Consider the following 21205-nt stretch of genomic DNA (forward strand, 5'->3'; position numbering starts at 1 on the left):
CTCAACAATATTCTCTAACGTGCAGTCTTTTATAGCAAAAACTAAAAGATTCCTTTAACGATTTAAGACATAACAAATAATTATGAGACTCTCCTTCCCCTTTCTCTCTTTTGAATTACTACTTCTGTCATACTCCATATAATATATATTTGTTTCTATTATACGTATGGTAATATATATTTTTCTCAGAAAATTTTACATCACCAGTTCGACACCGAAATATTTAACAACTAAAAGGAGAAGAATTCTATAAGACCTAGTCTTTCGTTCTAATCCTCTTCTTTGAATATTGTCAAATTTTGTATGTGTATATATTTCAAATGTTATTATGTACATATTCTGAGAAGAAATATGTTTAAACTAAAGAATGTATCGATAAGTTCTACAAAGTTTCTCAACACAATTATTTTCAACATTTATATAGTGAATGATGAGATTGAAATGTCTTTTAAAAACATGCATGTTTAATATCATTTAACTTTAAAATAAACTTAAATCTAATTGAAAGTTTAAACCCTTAATATTTCTTGAAAAAGGTATATGAAGATTATATATGCTATACTTCTTGGGTAATATTATGTAACATTATGTAGTAATTATATAATCTGTTGTAGTTGGAATCCAACTTTACAGCACATATTTTTTCACATCCGATAGGTATAGCTTTTAACGAGTGTGGTAGATGCAGCTGCTGTAAAAATGGACCAACACGTTGTATACACTACAATGGTTATAATGATGTCTGTATATATGGTTGTATTGATGGATATTTTGGTGTTCAATGTGTACATGCATGTCTAACTTATTGTCTGGCATGTACTGATCATACATCGTGCAGTAAATGTATGGACGGTTATTATGGTAATTTGGACGTGACATATAATAACTATTACTCTGATTGTCGTTTTCAATGTAAACTGAACTGCAAGACGTGTACATCATATAATATTTGTACCGAATGTCACAGCGGCTTCTATAATGGAAAACAATATGTACACAGTGTCAATGAATATAACGATTGTCGCCATCTATGCTATAAGAACTGTAAATCATGTTCATCATACTTGACTTGCCAGGAGTGTAAAAGCGGCTATCACAATAACGGCACACAGAACACTGTAAACGAAAAAGAGTATAACAACTGTGCATACAAATGTGACAGTGCATGTAAGTCATGTACATCAAACTATAATTGCACTGAATGCAACGTTGGTTATTATTTCAATGCCAGCGACGTCTTTTGTTATAAGTGTAACAGCAACTGTAGTTCGTGCTCATCGGAAGATACATGTACATCCTGTATTGCTGGTAATTATAATTACAATTTCAGTGATTGTAGGGAGACATGTAAACCAGAATGTAAGTCGTGTATCTCATCTGACAAATGTACAAATTGTGTATCGGGGCGATACGGTACTGCATGCGAAAACAAATGTGCTCGGGGTTGTTTAAACGGACAATGTAATAAAAGTAACGGTGTATGCACTTGTAAAACTGGTTTTACCTCAGAGAAATGCATGGAATGTGTTAACAATAAATATGGTACAAACTGTGATATCGAATGTGAGCGAGGCTGTCTAAACAATATCTGTGACGACAAAGGAGAATGCAGTTGCAAAAGTGGCTTTACTGGTGATAAGTGTGATAGGTGCGAAGAAGGAAAGTATGGCAATTTATGTGACATAAAATGTCCTGTTGGGTGTGAAAACAATAAATGCATTGATGATGGCAAATGCTTTGCTTGCAAAGCGGGGGAAAATCGCAGTAATGGATTTTCTGCTGGATATTACGGAGAATGGTGTGATATGAAATGTAGTTCTAATTGTTTGCATTCTACTTGTAGTAGAGAGTATGGTGAATGCTCACATGGATGCAAAACAGGATACAAAGGAGCAAATTGCTCTCTGGGTAAGTTTGCTATTCTTTGAATATTTTTCCTTTGTACGATAATTCTCTTTTATTAATTATTAGATATTTGATATTTCAACTTTGACCATAAATATCAATACATGCATATGTATTTCACTGTCGTTATCATTGTAAAAACCGTAAATAATGTCCCCCTGGCGGGATGGTCGGCTGTGAGCCAGCGTCCAAATTTTGTCCTGAGCCTATCTCATACACACATGGTTGAATTTTAATAAAACTTCAAAAAAGTGTTCACCACTATGTGAAACCGTATCGTGTGCATAAACCAGGCCTCTAGGTCAAAGGCCAAGGTCACACTCGAGGTCATTGAAGAATGTTTGTCCGAGTGAAAACTTCTACATGCATATGGTTATTTCAATATAATTTGCACAAATGTTCACTATTGAGAGGCGGAATATCGCGTGCAAAATGGAGGTCCCTGCGGTCAAGGTCAAACATAGGGATCAAAGTTCAGCTAAAAATGTGTATTGGGATAATTAAGTCTTCTTGTATTGAGGGATAAAAACACAAATGGTCAGTTTCATGACAACTGATGGGAAACATGTAATTTAGAATAATGTATGCAAGGTCAATGTCACTAAAGATGATTGCCAAGGTCTCTTAAAGTGATACAATATAGAGATTTTGTCCAGAGCATATCTCCTATACATATGGAGAGATTCTAATGAAACTTGCCCTGTCCTTTTTATGTTTGGGGTCCGCCTGGGCTCCTTGCCGTTGGTTCTTGTTGCTGGGTCATATGGGGGTTGCGTTCATTGAACGCCGCCTTTCCTTGTTGATCTTGTCTTTCATATTTCAAACAAATGTTATCAACCATGGGAAGCGGTGTCGCGCGCTTAAACCTGGCCTCAAGGTCAAAGGTCAAGGTCACAGCTAGAGGTCAAAGAAAAATGCTTGCCCAGAGCAAACTTCTACCTGCATAGATGGATTTCAATATAACTTGGCACAAATGTTCACTATTGTGAGGCTGGGTGTCGCACGCAAAATTGAGGTCCCTACAGCCAAGGTCAAGGTCACACATGGGGTTCAAATTTCAGATAAAAATATAAAAATGAGTATTAGGACCATTTAGTCATCATTTATTGAGGGAATGAAACACAAACGGTCATTATCATGACTACTGGCGTGAAACATGTAATTTAGGCTTATATGTCAAGGTCACTAAAGATGATAAAATATAGACCTTCTGTTCAAGGCATAGCTCCTATTCATACGGAGAGATTGTAATAAAACTTCATACATATGTTCACCACTTTGAGAAGTGTCATGTGCATAAACCAGGGGTCAAGGTCACACTAAAGGGTCATTGAAAAACGCTCGTCCGGAGCAAACCTTCTACACGCATAGAGATTTTTAATATAACTTAGCACAAATTTTCACTATTGTGAGGCGGTGTGTCATTTATAAAATGTAGGTCCCTGTGGCTAAGGTCAAGGTCACATAGGGATTAAAATTCAGAAAAAAATCACTAGAGTTTATAATATATACAGATATTTTCCAGATATTGCCCAGAGCATATCTCCTATATACATATTTATCAAAAGCTTCTGTGACGGGCGTATGTTGCGACAATGTGCCCTTGTTAATTCACCAGAGCCGAAGTCTCAGGGTAAGCTATTATTAACAAAGGGTGATACTTCGGCGTCCGGCGTCCGCCATCATGCGTCAACAATCGTCTTCTTTTCTGAAACTGCTGGGCAGATTTGCCTAAAATTTGGTCTGAAGCATCCTTGTGACAGTCACACTTAAAATTGCTCATGTCATTTCAATTGGCCCCTTTTAGGTGTTAACAGAGCTAAAAATAGAAAAACATTTAAACATCTTCTACTACAGAACTAATTGATGGATGATCACCAAACTTTGTCTGTATCATTCTTGGGTAGTCTTTTATCAAGTTTGCTCATATCAATTTGATTGGCCCATTTAAAGGGCCGCTTAAGCTCAAAAAAGAAAAATATAGAGAAAACAAGAATCCCTAAAAAAGTCCAAAACGACTTTATTGAAAATGTTGCAGGCTCGGTTTGATTGAGCATGTTCATGGACGGTACTGCCAAGTGCAAAAACCTTTGAACATCAACTACTGAAATAATTTATGGATGATCACAAAATTTTGTCTGTAGCATTCTTAGGTAGTATTTTATCTAGTTTGCTCGTATTAATTTGATTGGCAAATTTAAGAGGCCGCTAAAGCTTAAAAATTTAACGTCTCCTACAGAAGTAATAGATAGATGATCACCATCATTGTCTTTAGCATTCTTAGGTATTCTTTTATCAAGTTTGCACATATAATTTGAATTCATTTGATTAGCCCCTCCTTGTAGGGGCCGCTAAAGCTTAATTTAGCCCAAGGTCATGACATTTCTTCTAATTATACTTTAAAGATATTCTAGGCTCAAATTTAATATTAGATAAATATTGACAATAGATACACAGTCTATTTGTAAATATAAAATAAAAGTGTTTTGACTTCACACAATTCATATAGTGTTTTGACTTCACACAAAACATATATGTTATAATGTAAACTCTTAACACTATAGGTGGTCACAGTATGAATATACAGTGTCATTAAACAACTGTTTTTTTTATAGGAAAGACCAACTATATTTGGCCTATAATAGGATATGCAGCTTCCCAAACATAGTTTATTCATATCCAAATTTGACACTAGACACTATTGCACTGTAGCAAAGTTCAATTGTATAGAAAAAAATCTGATTCTGGTACTATTTAGTGTTCAGTTCACAAGTGCAATCTTGTTAAGCTAGGTAACAAAACAAAAATGTGTAAGTATCTTTCAGATCTAGAACTTGGATACCAAATAAAGTTAGGAATACATTTACTGACCTACTTTAAGTATTATTGACACCATTTGATCTACTTTCTTGTTTTTTGACATTCAGATTTTAAGTTTGAATTAGGAATGTAATTTTGATATCAACTGACCTACTTTTGATAGTTTTGTATCGCTTGACCTACTTTCGTGATTTTGTATGTACATAATTGGACCATGGGTGTAATTTCTGGTGCCATATTGAGTTTTGATATCAGCTTGCATATTTTTGATATTACTGATATCAGTTGACCTACCTAGAAATTAAACCATTAGTCTTTCGTTTAAAAGATGATTTAGATAAACTTAAAATTAACCCAGACAGTATCCTTCAAAATGACGATGAGGATGTTCCACCTTGGACTTATAATTCCCCGAAAATAAATATTAATCTTTCAAATATAAAAAAGTCATCAAATTCACCTGAATATTTCAAAGAGAAGTTTCAAGCAATTAAGGAAGAACATGAAGATTTTATACATATTTATACGGACGGTTCAAAAGAAGGTTGCAAAGTAGGTTCGATTGTGTTTCAAAATAATTTTACATCTAGTATGAGGTTACCAGATAATGCATCAATTTTTACTGCTGAAGCAAAAGCTATCGATTTAGCATTGTCATACATAGCACAGCATACCCACGATAAATTTGTGATATGTTCTGACTCGCTTTCTGTTTTAATATCCATTAAAAATAAAAAATCTGACAATATCATGATAAAGAAACTTCTTTTACGATTTCATGATATACTAAAAACAAAAGCTGTTAAATTATATTGGATTCCAAGTCATGTAGGTATACGAAGAAATGAAAAAGTAGATGCTTTAACTAAACAATCATGAAATTTTCAAAACACTGGCTTATTGTTACCTGCTTGTGATTTTAGACCGGCTATAAATAAACTTGTATCATCTGAATGGAAAGCAAATTGGGACAATGCCGTTTTTAATAAACTTTACGATACAAACCAATCTCTTGATGTGTCACCATCTCTATCTCTGTCAAACCGCCGTGATCAAACAGTTCTCCTTCGATGCCGAATTGGACACACTAAAATTACCCACTCTTATCTCCTCACAAATGACAATGCCCCTTTCTGTGTAGGTTTTAATGAATATTTTACTGTCAAGCATTTTCTTCTTGAATGTCATGATTTTTCACAGACCCGTAATAGATTTTATTCTCTAAATTCACTCAAAGAACTCTTTAAGACAATTCCATCAAAAAACATAATTGATTATTTGAAGAGATAAACTTGTATTCTGGGATCTAATTGGCTCATTTCTATTGTCATTTACAAAGTTTTACATAACATTTTAGGCCTATTATAGCATTCGATATGGCCAGTTATGTGTTGACGTGCCGTTAAAATCCAAACAAACAAACAAACAAACTTGCTTGTTTTTGTCTTTTACGTACAGATGCGGAATTTTGACCAAGGGTGTTTATCTGATGGCATCAAATTTTGATAAAATTCGATCTGTTTGTTTGTATCAGAGCTGCAGTACTAAGGGTGTAGTACTTAAGTACCAGTACCAGTACTTGGCAAATTATGCAGTACCATTACCAGTACCAGTACTAGATATTAGCTCGGTACTGCAGTACCAGTACTTTTTTTGGTGAAGTAATTAAGTATCAGTACCATTTCTTTTATATATTCAACAAAGTTTGAATAAATACAATGTCAAACAAACAAATGATTGCAAATATTATTCAGCAAAGAAATAAAATCATAATTTACTTTAAAGTTAACATAACATATTTACAACTTTATAGTTTTAACATACATTTTACAAACAATATTTACAACATATATTCATGTCATATCTAATTGTTTAGTAACCAGTCAACTGTATAAATACAATGCAAACATCTTTCATTTAAAACACAACAGTCTTTTGTTGCCTTTCACACCTTCACACCTCTGTTCAATTTATACCCAAGTAAATAACAACTTTTTATGGTGCTAACAATATCACTTTTTTCACTTGAAATGGATTATTTAGAATAGAAGAAATTAATTAGTGTTTATTTTGCTACTTTACCAGTAAATAAAAAGTAATAAAAGATTTTAATAAGGATATTTTAGGGTAAAGAGTTATTGAGTCTGTTTATCTTAATTCAATTTTTACTTATTAATAATAAAGTCTTTGGTGCTTTTTATGATGAATACTATGTTAACATTTGAAGGAATATTGCAGCAAATTATCTTTAGATTTGATAATATAGTTTATGTAATTTACAGCTTTATTTTATTAGAAAAATTGATGCTATTTTTAATGTTTATCAAAACCAAAAGTACTGGGTAATGCAGTAGCAGTACCATTTTTTAAGACAGTAATGCAGTACCAGTACCAGTAGTAGCAAAATTTTGTAAAAGTAATTCAGTATCAGTACCAGTATTTGCAAAATCGCTGCAGTACATACTGCAGTACCAGTACCAGTAATGCAGCTCTGGTTTGTATGTTTGGATTTTTTACGGCACGTCAACACATACCTGGTCATATCGTGCCAAATGCTATAATAGGCTTAAAATGTTATGTAAAACTTTGTTAATTAGAATGAAAATGAGCCAATTAGAACCTAAAATACAAGTTTATCTCTTTAAAATAATCAATGATGTTTGTTGATTGAATTGTATGAAAGAGTTCTTTGAGTGAATTTACAGAATAAAATCTATTACGGGCCTGTGAAAAATCATAACATTCAAGAAGAAAATGCTTGACAGTAAAATTGTCATTACAACCTACACAGAAAGGGGCATTGTCATTCGTGAGGAGATAAGAGTGGGTAATTTTAGTGTGTCCAATTCGGCATCGAAGGAGAACTGTTTGATCACGGCGGTTTGACAGAGATAGAGATGGTGACACATCAAGAGATTGGTTTATATCGTAAAGTTTATTAAAAACGGCATTGTCCCAATTTGCTTTCCATTCAGATGATACGAGTTTATTTATAGCCGGTCTAAAATCACAAGCAGGTAACAATACGTCTTTGTTTGTTTGTTTCATTTTACGCTTTTTCCCAACAGTATTTCAGTCATATAGGCGGGTAGTTTCCTAACCATCGTTCCTGGTTAGTTACACCAGTACTAGACAACCTTCCTCCGCGCTAAACTACCAAAGCATCTCCCGGGGATCGAACCCACGCCAGAGAGGAACAATAAGACAGTTTTTTGAAAATTTAATGATTGTTTAGCTTAATCATCTACTTTTTCATTTCCTCGTATACCTACATGACTTGAAATACAATATAATTTAACAATTCTGTTTTAAGTATATCATGAAATCGTAAAAGAAGTTTCTTTATCATGATATTGTCAGATTTTTTATTTTTATTGGATATTAAAACAGAAAGCGAGTCAGAAAATATCACAAATTTATCATGGGCATGTTCTATGTATGACAATGCTAAATCTATAGCTTTTGCTTCAGCAGTAAAAATTGATGCATTATCTGGTAACCTTATACTAGATGTAAAATTATTTTCAAACACAGCCGCACCTACCTTGCAACCTTCTTTTGAACTGTCCGTATAAATATGTATAAAATCTTCATGTTCTTCCTTAATCGCTAGAAACTTCTCTTTGAAATGTTCAGGTGAATTTGATGACTTTTTTATATTTGAAAGGTTAATATTTATTTTTGGGGAGTTATTAGACCAAGGTGGAACATCTTTATCGTCGTTTTGAAGGATACTGTCTGGATTGATTTTAAGTTTATCTAAATCATCATTTAAACGAAGGCCTAATGGTTTAATTTCCTTTGGTTTGTTTACAAACTTTTCAGTAAAACTTGGTTTGAAAATAATATTTTTAGCTGGATTTTTGCTATTTGATGAAATTCTAGTTGCATATTGAAGTGATAGCTTTTTTTGACGAAGATGAAGCGATGGTTCCCCAGCTTCCGCATATAGACTTTCTACAGGTGAAGTGCGAAAAGCACCTAAAGCTAAGCGTAAACTCTGGTGATGTATTGTATCTAGCATTTGAAGATATGATTTTCTTGCAGATTCATATACTACAGAACCATAATCTAATTTTGATCGGATAAGACTTCTGTATAATTTCAGTAATGTGGAAGAATTTGATCCCCAATTTGTACTTGATAAAACCTTTAGTAAATTTAAAGCTTTTAGGCATTTAGTTTTCAAATGTTTTATATGTGGTATAAAAGAAAGTTTTTTTATCAAATAAAATTCCTAAAAACTTAGCTTCATCAACTACTGGAATTTTAGAACCAGATATGTAAAGTTCAGGGTCATGATGGTGTTTCCGCAATCGACAAACAATGAACACATTGAGTTTTTTTACTTTGAGAATTTAAAACCATTTTCAATTGTCCACTTTTGAATTTTATCTAAATTTTGTTGAAGTTGCCTTTCAATTGTTCTCATACTTTTCGATCGATAGCAGATAAGAAAATCGTCTACATATAGAGAACAGTCTATGCCTGGTGCTAGAGCGCTAGCAAAGTTGTTTATTTTAAGGCCAAAAAGTGTAACAGAAAGTACGCTTCCTTGAGGAACACCTTGTTCTTGTTTGTGGCCCTCAGAAAAAGTTGAACCAAGTCTTACTTTAAAGTGCCTATCGTTAAGAAATCCAGAAATGAAAAGAGGAAGTCTGCCTTTAAGTCCAGCACCCTTTAGATCTTTTAGAATACCATATTTCCAAGTAGTATTTTGTAAGCCTTCTCAAGATCAAAGAAAATTGATACCAGGTGTTGTTTACTTACAAAGGCTTCTATGTCGTACAAGATGATCGTTTGTACTTCGCTGTTTACTATTTTTGATATTTTTTTAAATATTATTTTACCCATTTCCTTGTTTTTTGACATACAGACTTGAAATTTTGACTAAGGTTGTATTTTTGATGTTGAATTGCATTTTGATAGCAGCTGACCAACTTATGACATTTTTATATCATTTGAACTATTTTTTTGCTTTTTGCCTTGCAGACATGAAATTTGGACTAAGTGAGTAATGACTGATGCTGAATTAAACTTTGATATCAGCTGGCCTACTTTTGATATTTTTTACAATGCTTGAGCTATTATCTTTCTTTTGAGGTACAGTTATGTTACCATATAGAATGTATAAAAAATGTGTTGTCTCAAACGGTAAGCTTCGATCATCTGCACCTTATATATTTGCATGTGTCATTTTGTGTATTCATTCACAAAAAATTGTCTCATCAAAATTTATCCTTCTCTAGTGGTCATTTATACTGCATTTATTCTACATAGTCTCATAGGTACACACTTGCAACATAGATATTTTTAACAAAGCAATTCTAAAATATTAGAGCAAAATATTTCAATTTAAGTGAATAATGAAATTATGGGTTAGATGAGTGATCTAGGGCCATCTTAGTGGCCCTATTGTTTATTATGAGAGAAAACACTAAAACAATCAGTATTGTGAAAGTACATATATACTAAAGGGGCAAGTTCAAAATGAGCTGAACTTGCCGAAAGAGCTGGACTTGCCTTTCAGCAAGTTCATTGGAAAAATAATTTCCAACACTGAAAAGCAGCTGTTTCTGGTGAGAAATTCGGGGTCATCACGGCCCTCTTGTTATTATTATACTCCCTCCTATTCCATCTCAAGTACCGGGAGATAGATTAACTTGAACAGAAAATATCTATACAATATCACAATATATGTATGTTTTAAGTTTGATAACCCTGGTAGATAGCTTAAAATTATAGTTTAAAATAATTTAGTATTTTTTTTATTCAAATTCGTTTTCAAATGTCCGTGCTCTGTCTTGTGCCCTGTCCTGGTTTTGCTTGGGGTCCTTCTGGGCTCCCGGCCACTGGTCCTTGTTACTGGGTCGTGTGGGGGTTGCGTTCACTGGACGTCGCCTTTCCTTGTTCATCTTGTTTACAAATAATGGTTAGCAGATGATTTTACTTTTCAACAAGGAAATTAATTGCAATTGCTTCACAAATGAAACGTGATAAAATAGAGGTCTAGTTCATAGTTGTTATAATACTAGTTTATATTACAGTTATAAGTCATGCAGTTGAAGCTCAGGACAATAAAGAGGTGACAATAGGTGTATCGGTCGGTGGATGCAGCTTCATTATAATTGTGATATTAGTAATTACGATAGTTTTTCTCACAAAAAGGTCAGTAAAGAGATAAGATTTATGCCATTGTTCTAAAATATTTTACAATTAATTACCTTAAATTATACAGAAAAGATTATTTACAATTATAATAGTCTAAGAATAACATCAAGTTGTATGAAAACATTATGGATTCATTTCTTATAGAAACGCTTATCCCACTAACACATATCGTCATAAGACTATGCCACAATATAGATAAAGAGCTGCATGCAGCTTTTCGTTCAGCCTTACAGGGCTCAGTACTGTACTGTTCAATTTTCAACCTCAGACTAATTTTATACTGTTCATATTTCAAAGAACTTGAGTATATAACCAGGGTGTACTATTTACAAAGCATTGATACTGCCCGGGTTAAGCGGGTACGCTTTAATAAAATTGTGTTTTGACGGATACTTCTACATTTAATTGTTTTTTCCTTTATCTTACAAAACTACATTTTAAGGAAATAACAATCATCTGAGCATTCCCTCAAAACAAAGCATGCAATAGGGTATTTAAACATATGTTCGTTAACACTGTCCTGGCTTTAATTGATATTTGTACGCAGGTTACGTTACGAATTCCATAAATAGTACATTGTAATATTATTATTCCCCTATAGACTCAAAAGACAAGAAACTGCGAACGCTATTCTAAGATCGAATATCAAGGACAGCACAAACATGAGCTATGCTGTTGTGAGGGACAATGAATTAAATTGTGAGTATTTCTGTAACTGTTACAGTAACTCGTTCGTTTGGAGGACGGCAATACGACAAATTAGCCACAGTTTTAAGCATGATGTCATTATATACATTGTTTGCTCTTATTCGTTTTTTTTTTTCAATTATCATGGAAAAGACATAAGCAATTATGAAATCAAGCAGGGCCAAATGGTAAACAAATGAATTGTTAGACTGGAAAAATGATTATAATTTAAAAAGCCAATTTGTATGGAAATTTAAACTCTATTGTTACAATTGTAGCCAATAACTCAGTAACGACACCAGTTGAAGTAAACGAGACTGCAGCAGTGTATGAAAGTCTAACAGCTAGTGATGGTGATGCTAGTAGGCTCTGCTCCGCTGATTACAGTTCTCTAGAATTACAGGTATGTCTTAAGATAAATAAATAAACAATATCGCTTCAAAGCTTTGCCTTTAATAACATAAATTCTTATCACTTTTATATACGATATGAAACTTTTTCTGGTAGAAACTAGTTTTGCATTCTTCTTAGCTTTTAAACTATACTTCTCTAAGGAATATATGTAAAATGGAAATATAAATTTCCACACTGTTGTAATCAGTTTAGGCATGCAACACCAATTCCTCATTGTTAACCAGTGTGATGGTTTCTTTAAATATATTTTGTTTGATTTCTTTAGATTATCCCAGAATTGCAGTTACCAGAAGCACAGACATTACAAGTAGATCCAAGTAATCTGTATTATAATGTTTCGGCTAAATAAACATATATATTGTATATGATTGTTTGTGTGGAGATAACTTTTAGAAACTACTATGTATAGCAAATCAAGTTGTAGGATTATATTTATTTATGTTGAGATAACTGATAGGAAGAAAGACGTATTGTTAATATAACCTTATTACTGTATATACCTAAAACTTCGCCTTCGCCACCCGTCTGTTCGTCTACACGAAGCTTGTTCGGCTTTCACATGCCAAACTGCTTGTGGGATTGCAATGAAACTTACAGTAGTGGTCAGTACCATCTCTGGTTGTTCATATCGCCACCACACAATGACCACCAGACCTAAAAACAGACACATTTTGCCCGGCTTTCACAGGTCAAAGTGCTGGTAGTATTTTAATGAAGCTTCACACGAGTGATCAGTTTCATACCTAGTTGTGCACAATATCGGCAAGTTCCGCTTCAATGAACAAATGAGCCATGGACCGATATAGTCAAACTGCTGATGGACTTTCAATTAAACTTAAAACATGAGTGAGCAGAACCATCCCTTGTTGGTTATATCGCCAGCAAATTCCGCTGCGCTGCGGAACTTTGCCATCTGAGCTAAAAATTGGAAAATCAAGTTCAGCTTTCACAGGTCAAACTGTCAGTGGGATTTCGACGAAACATGTTCATATTGTCGGCACGTTCCGCTTCGCTGTCAAAAAAAATGGCCGCCAAAGCTAATAAGAGAAAACTCTTGTCCGATTTTCACAGGCCAAATGCTGGCAGTATTTCGATGAAACTTTACAGACGTGATCAGTACAATACTAACTTGTTGGAGACATAATCCATTTGTCGCAAAAATCCCTTCTAGTTATATTTGTTTTTGGGTTGATACCATATTATACAACAATGTGTTGCAAATAAAAAAATGTTTTATATTTATATGCATTTGTATGGAGAAAACTTATCAAAATTTTAATGTATTGCAAACAAAGTTTTATTATAATACTTGTTTATGTGAAGTGTTTGGCCAATTAACGTTTTATTTGTCTGTGTGAAGAAAACTAACATAAACTACAATTTATGGCAAATAAAAATTAAATTTTTATATTTGTTCGTGTGGAGAAAACTAAAAGAAACTACGATACATGACAAATAAACTTTTTATCATTATATTTATTTGTGCAGAGATAAATAGCAGGAACTACAATAATGGACAAACAAATTATTATTATATGTGTTTGTGTGGAGAAAACTAAAAAAAGGAGACAATGTGTTTCAAAAAAGTTTTATTTCTATATTTGTATGTGTAGAGAAATAGAGGCTCAAACGTATAGCGGTGCGATACTTTTTAAAGCGAGATGAAATGGTGCGGTACGGAAAAATTATTTCAGAATCAATGAACCTTATGTTCGGCCACCACGATAAATAAGAAAGGAATGTTGAGGCACTTTGGAGAAAGGGAAAGTCAATGGAAGTATCCGTTACAAGGTTGACGAAAGACTGATATTGCCTGACATCCTACTAGGTAATAAAAAAGACCTCACTAGTTTTGACAATAGTTTTTAAACACATATCTTAAACAATAGTGAACATGAATACAAGAGAAATAATGTATACAATGTATATCCATTTTGCTATATACATGTAATATTATTGATTCACTATTAACTCTTGCTGATTATTGAAAAAAATATTACCTCTCATTGGTGTTTCAGTTTTTATATATCTTTTTTATAAGATCATTATAAAATCTTAATCAATGTATATTGTTTTATCTCTCAATGTCTAGCTGACTTGTGGAATTTCCGGTAAAAATGTACTTTCATGCTAAATATGATACCACATTGTTCACATACAAATGGGTTTAAGACGATACTCAGCAATGATCTTTCGAATTCAGGGATTAACATACTGGAGGGCTATATGCACTGCTTTGTGTGTCTCACGGATCTTTTGTTAAATTGGGCATGACACACATTCTTCCGTAGAAGCTGTGTCTATAGCTAAGCTTTTCTTACACACCCACGCACACTGAAAATAAAATATATTTTGATTTAGATTCACTGTATCACTACACATGGAATGAAAACTGTCTTTCCTTATATCCATTTTCAAATGCTATGAACATTCGCATAATCTGGGTATGCTATAGATCACTAAATGAAACTGCTTTTCACCTAACCAGTAACTAATTGCCAATGCGTATAGAACAAATATCAGTTGATCATGTAAACGCATCGTAAGGAACCAAAATTTTTACGTACAGTTAATTTATCGGACCAGTTATCATGCATACAGTAGAAAAATACGGAAAAAATTGTAGATATTTACGAGATAGATAGTTAAAACGTTTCATGTATAAAGTTTTGTTTTTTATTTAAAATAAATATGTTGTAGATATAACTAATCAAATATATGTACCATAACATGTGTTGTGTTCTTTTATATAGGTATGTCAGATTGCCGGCGGCATTTGAAGTAGCAAATGCCTCAATAACTTTCTCCTTATAATGAAATAGATTTGTTCACTTGACCATCATATACAAGTATATTTTACGCTCCGCATGCACTATATGATTCGAACAAAAATTACAACATACAACACATATTTGAAACATACTGGTTCTTACCCAGACTATATGTCACTTTCCTCCGCCATTATTCCCTATCGCACTATTTCACCTCGTTTAAAAGTACCGCACTGCTGCACGTTCGACCTCCTGGAGAAACCTACCAGAAAATACAATGTATTGCAAAAAAGTTTAATTATTTCATTCTCTACAGGTTTTTTCCAGGATTTTTGGAACATGTCCCATACCCATGGAATTGGGAATTTCAACGATGTTTTGTTAAAATTTGGGAAAAAAATTGCATGTCTTAAATTTTGCAGTGATTATATGAATGCAAAGAATTACTGTCTAGGAAGGCATCTTTAAACTTTTAAACACAATAACAGTGAAAAAGCTCTTATTTTCCAAGATTTTTGAATTTGTTATTCACTTTTTATAATTTGTCACTTTCAATTGGGATTTTTTTCCTGTGGATAGGGAAAAAAATATTCACTTTTCATTTGGGAATATGAAAGAATATCGGCTATAAAATTAGGCAAAAAAAATCCCTGATGTTTTCTTAATTTAAATGACAGTGAGTCTTTGTAGGGAAACTAATACAAACTACCATTTTTAAAAATTACCTTTTCTTATTATATTTTTTGGCTGGCGAAAACTTAAAATATAATAAATGGCAAATTAAATTTAAATTCATAATCATATGTGTCTATGTTTAGAAAATTTATGGAAACAATGTATTGCAAACAAACTTTTTTTCAATTTTGGGTTAAAATGATTATTAAATTTTAGAATTTTACTTTTGTTGACTTGATGTAGTTTTGATTCTGTTTACTAAAAGAAATGATTAACGAGAGCTTTTGCCAGTTATGCTTATTTTTCTCTCTTTATGTGTGATTCATTTAAAATTAATGTATTTTTCGTGTATAAGGGAATATGTGTAATTGTAGATTGCTTTATTTAAAATGACTTTCTATTGAAATAAATATAGTTGAGGAGTCAAGCATGTTAAGATGAAATGTACCTTGTTGAAAGTAGATTTGAAATGTTACGATATGTTTCCTCATTAAAACGAATACAGTAAGGGAATATAGCACATATGTGACTTACTGCAATGATAAAATACCATATAATCCCTTTGAAAGAAGAGACAATTATTTTAGCAGTTGCTTCTACCACTACAATTGATAATTAATTTTAACTTTTTAGCAAGCTTTTGTAAATAATAGGTTAATTGTACAATAATTTACTTCTGTATATATATAATTATTGCATCTTTATTTTACTGAATATTTAAACGCTGTATTATTTTACTTAGCTTAATACTACCTGAACAGGTACCAACGAGCAATATTTCGTTCTGCACAGACATTTGGTTAAATGTAGATTAAATATGCTGTAAATACCGGAACACATGGAAGATAGGAGTTGATTTTGAATGTCAAATGTATGCAACTTTCTTTTATTAATTCCCCATTTAAATAATATATATGAATGCATATACCGCGTTTATTGTAGAAAAGCTAGTCACTTTAAAAGGGAGACACAGGCAAAATTTTCATTTCTTCGTTTTGATGTTTTCATTCATTAGTCTGTAAATGTAACAGTGAACTCTCGAAACGTTTATAAATATGTCTAATGAATGACTTAGACTTGTTTCAATTATATAGTATCCACAATACCTGTTATTGTTTTGATTAATATATCTAGTCTGATATATTTACGCTTCTAACCCAAAATATAAAGAATAAATACAGAAATTCATGTTGGGACTTAAAAAAACATTTAAGCGTGATTTGAGAACATGAAATCACTTTAATAATTTAATCATTTGTTTGTCTGAGTATCCCTTTAATAGGCCGGTATGATAATATTTTGTTGTATATAAATTTCAAATCCTGTATTGTTCTGATAATATCGTGTATATTTTATAAACTAAATAAATGGTTATTCATTTCTTGCAGTTTTGTTAAAATTACTTCAGCCATTATAATAGTGTCAATTAATTTCCTGAAAAATGCCGATTGGCTTAAATACTTTTAATACTATTATATGCAAGTTGCTGACGGGGTATACGAGAGTGTATAGACACAATGAGATTGATGTGACCCGAAACGCTAGCCGAGAGTTTTATTTATGTCGGCAAGGCTATTTTCTCCCGTTTACTTTCAATAACGAAAAGAAAATATCTTAAATTTTTATGAATGACAAAGTCAAACAAACAGAAAACTGAAGACATATTTCATCGATGCGCAGAAAAAGACGCCCGGAGATTAGAATGACGTCAGGCGTTACATTGTGTTTATCCCTCATGTACAAACGCAATAAAACCAAGTCTGCAATTGTTTTATGTAATTTTGTTGTGATTAATGCTTCGAAGGATCACTTGTTCTCGGGATTTTTATAAAAAACAATATTATCTTGCGCCTATTCTCGAAATCTGTTCTACAAGATATGAGCCAAAAATGTAGATATACTACAGTTTGGTGTAGTTCTGCACAGTTTATTTTACGTCCAGAAACAAAGGAGGGGTGTTGAGAAGTCGGTCGATCCGTTCACTTAATGGTTTCCTGATGATAACTATAGTTTGTGGTGAGTATCTGTAACTTGGTATATAGCAGCCTTATGACGAAACCCGGTTGGAATTGTTTTTTGACATGAGAGGAATGAGATATTGTAATGAAACTTAATATTTGGGAAGCTTGCATAAAGAACCCGATTGATATGGCATTTTGGCCTCCAAAAGTCAAAGTCACTGTTACTAAAAAGGAAAAAAAGTTTCCTGACAATAACTCGACTTGGGAATGGGATGTCGTTATAAAAAAACTTGGTATAAGCAATCTTATATGAAGACCTTTCAGGCAGCACATTCGGACACCGTTGGGTCAAAGTCACCGTCACTTAAGATAGAAAAATGGTTTCCAAACAATAACTAGATTTAGGAATGAGAAATTGTAATCAGACTAGGTATATAGCTAGGTTATTTGAATACCCCGATTGGACCTCCTTGTGTCAAGGTCAAGTCAGGGTCACCTTTACTAAAAATTGAAAAATGGTTTTCTTTTGTCCGACGTCTGTGTGGGTCCACTTTTTAAGGAAACTTTGTCTTATTAACAAAAGGGACTTACTAGATAGAGGAATTAATGCTTCGGGACTTGCTGCACTTTTGAACTTGCTGCACTCCTGGACTTGCTGCACTTTTGGACTTGCTGCACTCCTGGAATGCTTCGCTTCTGGACTTGCTGCGCTTCTTGACTTACTGCGCTTTTGGATTTGCTGCGCTTCTAAACTTGCTGCTCTTTGGGACTTGCTGCGCTTCTAGACTTGCTACACTCTGTAGACCTGCTTCACTCCTTCAGCAGAAATCTCTTAGACAATAATGTAAAGTCCTTATTCGGAAAATAATTTTTTCTGATCTTCTCGTACTAAATGAACATCAGAGTTCTTTATTTCTCTCAATATATAAAGCAACGGCACGAACCTAAAAGAAAACAATTGGTGTGACGTCACAATATAATCGACATCGCAGTAATTTAAAACACAAATGTGTTTCTTTTGACGCACTATAACTTGAGTTTAAATAAACGTATCAACATGAAATCAAGTGCAAATTCAAAAGTCCAGCCAAATATCTAAAAACTGATTTATAAATGAATTGAATCAGATTTGTGCTGCTGAATCAAACATAAAATAAAACGATAAAAATAATAAAAATCACAATCTTGATAATAGTCCTTCTTTTTAAGTGAATATATATTCACATAAGATAAGTCAAGATTAATTTCATCGGTAACTTGCTTTCTTGTCTGTCTCTTTCTTCGTGGTTCTCGTTAACGATTTTATGTTTTGACTAATCTCTTTATTCTTCCATTTTGGACATAGCATATCTTTTACTCCAGTTATGCTTCCTATTATCTAATCACAAATTAGATTCTTTGGGACCATGGCTTCAATCTCACCAACAAAGTAAGGAGTATCAACATTTATCTTCGCCATTGGAACAATTTTGCCCTTCCCATCTGTAGTAATCATTCGCGCTTTCTTTGCTATGTATTGCTCTGGTCTCACAACCTCTCTCCGCACTGCAGCTGACTCACAGCCGGTATCTCTGAGTACTTTGACTACTCTACGACCAATATACCCTCTTTGTATGTCCAGGTTTCTAGCCCCTTGCTCTAGATCTGTGGAACAGCCACCTATAAATGTCGGACTGACTTCGTCGTTCTGTGGTATCATTCTACTACCAGAGATCGTCGGTAACCTCTGCGCATTTACAGGCTGCTGAAATTTTCTTCTCCTCTTTTTGACGAGAAGTCTCTCTGCTCCAACCATGACAGTCTCTTGCCAAATGACCGGCACTGTTACAGTTGAAGCATGTTTTTCTTCCTCTATCAAAGTCATTCTTTCTTGCACGGTATGATATTATTTTACTTTAAAAAGCATCATCTATCTTCCTTGGAGCACTGCTCGAGCATTGCCTCGAAGCCTCCAATCTTCCATCATGTGCTTCGACATATTGCTCTGCCCTTTGGCATAGATCTGTCATCGCATTTGGCGCCCTCTCCTACAAAAACATGGCCAGGTCTAATGAGCTGCTTTCGATACACTGCTCTCTTATCATCATCTCGCACAGTGATTGATAAGACTGTTCGTTCTGTGCTATGTCAGTCCACCTCGAGAAATATCGCTGTAATCTGGAAAGATATTGATGCACAGATTCTCCTGCCTATGGCTTGCTGTCTCGAAATTCTATCCTAAACCCTTCTTCGGTCAGCTGGTACCACTTAAGCACCGCTGTTTTCAACATTATGTAATCACACGCTTCCTGGACATGTTTGTATGTACTACTAGTCCATTCCCTGTAAGACGAATACTCAAACTCATTGCTCAACTCTCTTCTTCCCAACCTTGGCTTGATGCATATCTCTCAAATCTCTCTATATATGCGTCCATATCATCATGGACTTCATCAAATAAAATAGATAAATACAGAATCCCTAAAGAAAGCCCAACACGACAAAATTGAAAATGTTGCAGGCTCGGTTAGATTGAGTCTGTTCAAAACCTCGGAAGTTTTGGGTGAGGCGTTCTACTACTGGTCGTGCCATCCTTATCCTCTCAACTTCTAATTTTGTTTCTTTCATCTGAAGCTCATGCTTCATCTCTAGTATTCTTTTCTCGTCTCATCTACGTAGTTTCCTCTCCTCTCTCTCTAGAAACCCTGCTTCCTTCTCTAGACTTGCTGCGCTTTTGGACTTGCTGCGCCTCTAGACTAGCTAATATCAAGAGAAAGTTTTTGGTTAAAGTATTTCTAACTTGGTATACAGTAAGCTTATATGAATACACTGTTTGGGATTGCTTTCGGACCCATTGGCTGAGGGTCAAGATCAGTGTTACTAAAAATAAAAGAAAACTGGTGTCCTGACAATAACAAGAGTTAGGAATTGAGATATTGTAGTCAACCTGGTTATATATCAAACTTAAATGACGACCCCAGTTCGTATTGCATTTAAACATCCTTGTGTCAAGATCAAGGCCATCGTTAGAAAAAAACAGAAAAATATTTTCTTAACAAAAGTAAGAGATAGGGATGACATAATGTAATCAAATTTGGTATACAACAAGCTTATATGAAGACACCAGTTGTGATTGCTTTCAGAGCAATGGATGCAATGTCAAGGTCAGTGTTACTTAAAATAGAAAAATGGTTTCTGGAAACTTTAGGAATGAGATTTTGTAATCAGTCTTGGTTCATAGCAAGCTTACAAGTAGACCCTTGTTTTTGGGATTGCTTTGGACCCCTATTGGTCAAAGTCAAGGTCACTGTTACTAAAATTAGAAAAATATCATTTTTTGACAATAACTATAGTTAGAAATGAGATATTGTAATCAAAGTTGGTATATAGCAGACTTATTTTAAGGCCCCGGACAGAAGAGGTAGTTGTTGGACCACTGGGGTCAAGGCCGTTGTAACATAGAATAGAGTTAGGGATGAGATATTTTAATCAAACTTGTAAGATAGCAAGTAAATGAAGACCCTTGTTTGGATTGTTGTTAAACACCCTAGGACCAAGATCACTGACACTAAAATAGAATAATGGTTTCCGGAAATAACTAGAGTTAGGACTGAGATATTTTAATCAGTCTTGGTAAATAGGAAGCTTATTTAAAGACCCCAGTTGGCATTGCTTTTGGATCCCCTTTGGTCTAAGTCTATGTCACTGTTACTAAAATTAGAAAAAAATGGGTTCTGGACAATAACTAGAGTTAGGCATGAGATATTGTAATCAAACTTGGTATATAGCAGTCTTATATTATTGAAATATCATAATCCAATT

At 33.7% G+C, this 21205-nt stretch overlaps 1 protein-coding gene across 1 annotated transcript; it reads left to right on the plus strand.

Annotated features, from left to right (window-relative positions):
- Positions 1–909: 909 nt before the first annotated feature.
- On the plus strand, positions 910–16818 carry LOC132751389 (laminin subunit gamma-1-like). The gene is made up of 5 exons (XM_060741552.1): positions 910–1908; positions 10773–10893; positions 11498–11595; positions 11862–11986; positions 12263–16818. Exons 1-5 carry the CDS (start codon positions 1518–1520, stop codon positions 12344–12346), a joined length of 819 nt encoding a protein of 272 aa, XP_060597535.1. The 5' UTR covers positions 910–1517; the 3' UTR covers positions 12347–16818.
- Positions 16819–21205: the final 4387 nt, after the last annotated feature.

This window comes from Ruditapes philippinarum, unplaced genomic scaffold, assembly GCF_026571515.1.
Source record: "Ruditapes philippinarum isolate M1 unplaced genomic scaffold, ASM2657151v2 ctg9581_1_1_1_1, whole genome shotgun sequence".
Taxonomy (NCBI): Eukaryota; Metazoa; Mollusca; class Bivalvia; order Venerida; family Veneridae; genus Ruditapes; species Ruditapes philippinarum.

Excerpts from the sequence above, each read along its gene's own strand:
- LOC132751389 (XM_060741552.1), top strand. The coding sequence starts at position 1,518 with ATGGAATGTGTTAACAATAAATATGGTACAAACTGTGATATCGAATGT. Across the intron at positions 1,909-10,772 it reads AGGAGCAAATTGCTCTCTGG|TTATAAGTCATGCAGTTGAA; the intron begins GTAAGTTTGCTA and ends TTTATATTACAG. Across the intron at positions 11,987-12,262 it reads ACAGTTCTCTAGAATTACAG|ATTATCCCAGAATTGCAGTT; the intron begins GTATGTCTTAAG and ends TGATTTCTTTAG.